We start from the raw sequence: 1,035 nt of genomic DNA on the forward strand, positions 1-1,035 counted from the left end.
CTCGGGTACAGAGTCAGTGATTGTATTCGATACTCACCAACATAATGAAAACGTGAGTACACAACCGACATCTACCACTCATAAACTTTACGCACCGGGCATTAAAGTTTGACAAACAGATCGGCGTCCACGTCTCGCTCTTGGCCAGTGACGGCGTATTGTACACGAAGTTGATCAGTAGTAATAGATCTACAAGCGACGCATTCCTATCGTTAATATATCCGAGATGCTACTACTAGTGCTACGTAGTTCGTACCATCGACGAGTATGCTAAACTGCTTCTTGTTGGGCTGAGAGATAGCCACAACTTGCTTCCTAGCCAACAGTAGTCCACAGATCATCGAAGGTGCTGAAATATTCTCCTCAAACTCCAAGGCTCTCGTGACTTCCCGTCGTCTCTCGGGCTTTAGACGTACGAACAGCACTCCACAGTCCTTGAACCTCAGCGTTGGAGTCGTGGCCCAGAGCTCCGTCAATGACCTCGTGACTCTCTCCGTGCCATTGAGAAGCTCTCGTAGGTCGTAGCCTGGCTGTCGTCGCAGCACGTCGAGGCCTCTATCGCTCAATACAAACAGAATCTGGTGCTGTAGCAGCTGTAGAAGGTGCTGCAGACACTGCGACGCAAAGCTCGGTGTATCGTTATTGTAAACACTATCCTCCTCCTGCACGCTCCGCGCAATGGCAGCGAATGTGAGGCTCTCGGAGCTGCGGAACACACAGTGACAGCCGGCAGCTTGCAGCTCCAGCAGCTCCTCGTGCTGCGTACAAGCCACGAAGGACAAGAGACCTTGCAGCGAACTCGAGAACGAACTGGCGGACGATTCGTCCTCTTCAGATGGACGTTTAGTAGTTAAAGTGGACACTCTGTGGCGGAAGACAGGCTTGCCCGACGTGGAGCACACGACGACATCCAACTCCATTTTGAAAAAGCTGATAAAGGGATAAATGCTAATTGGGTGCTTTACAGAAATTAAAGATCGCGAGTTGATGTGGGTCTTTTGGGTGCTTGAGTTGTTCGTATCTGTTGCTGCGTCG

At 50.6% G+C, this 1,035-nt stretch overlaps 1 protein-coding gene across 1 annotated transcript; it reads right to left on the reverse strand.

Annotated features, from left to right (window-relative positions):
• Positions 1–13: 13 nt before the first annotated feature.
• On the reverse strand, positions 14–920 carry PPTG_00199 (hypothetical protein; the record flags this gene model as incomplete). Its single annotated transcript, XM_008891567.1, has 3 exons — positions 14–32; positions 96–189; positions 257–920. The coding sequence occupies 3 exons, from the start codon at positions 918–920 to the stop codon at positions 14–16; spliced, it is 777 nt and encodes a 258-aa protein (XP_008889815.1).
• Between the last annotated feature and the right edge of the window lie 115 nt (positions 921–1,035).

This window comes from Phytophthora parasitica (assembly GCF_000247585.1).
Source record: "Phytophthora parasitica INRA-310 unplaced genomic scaffold supercont2.1, whole genome shotgun sequence".
Lineage (NCBI taxonomy): Eukaryota > Oomycota > Peronosporomycetes > Peronosporales > Peronosporaceae > Phytophthora > Phytophthora nicotianae.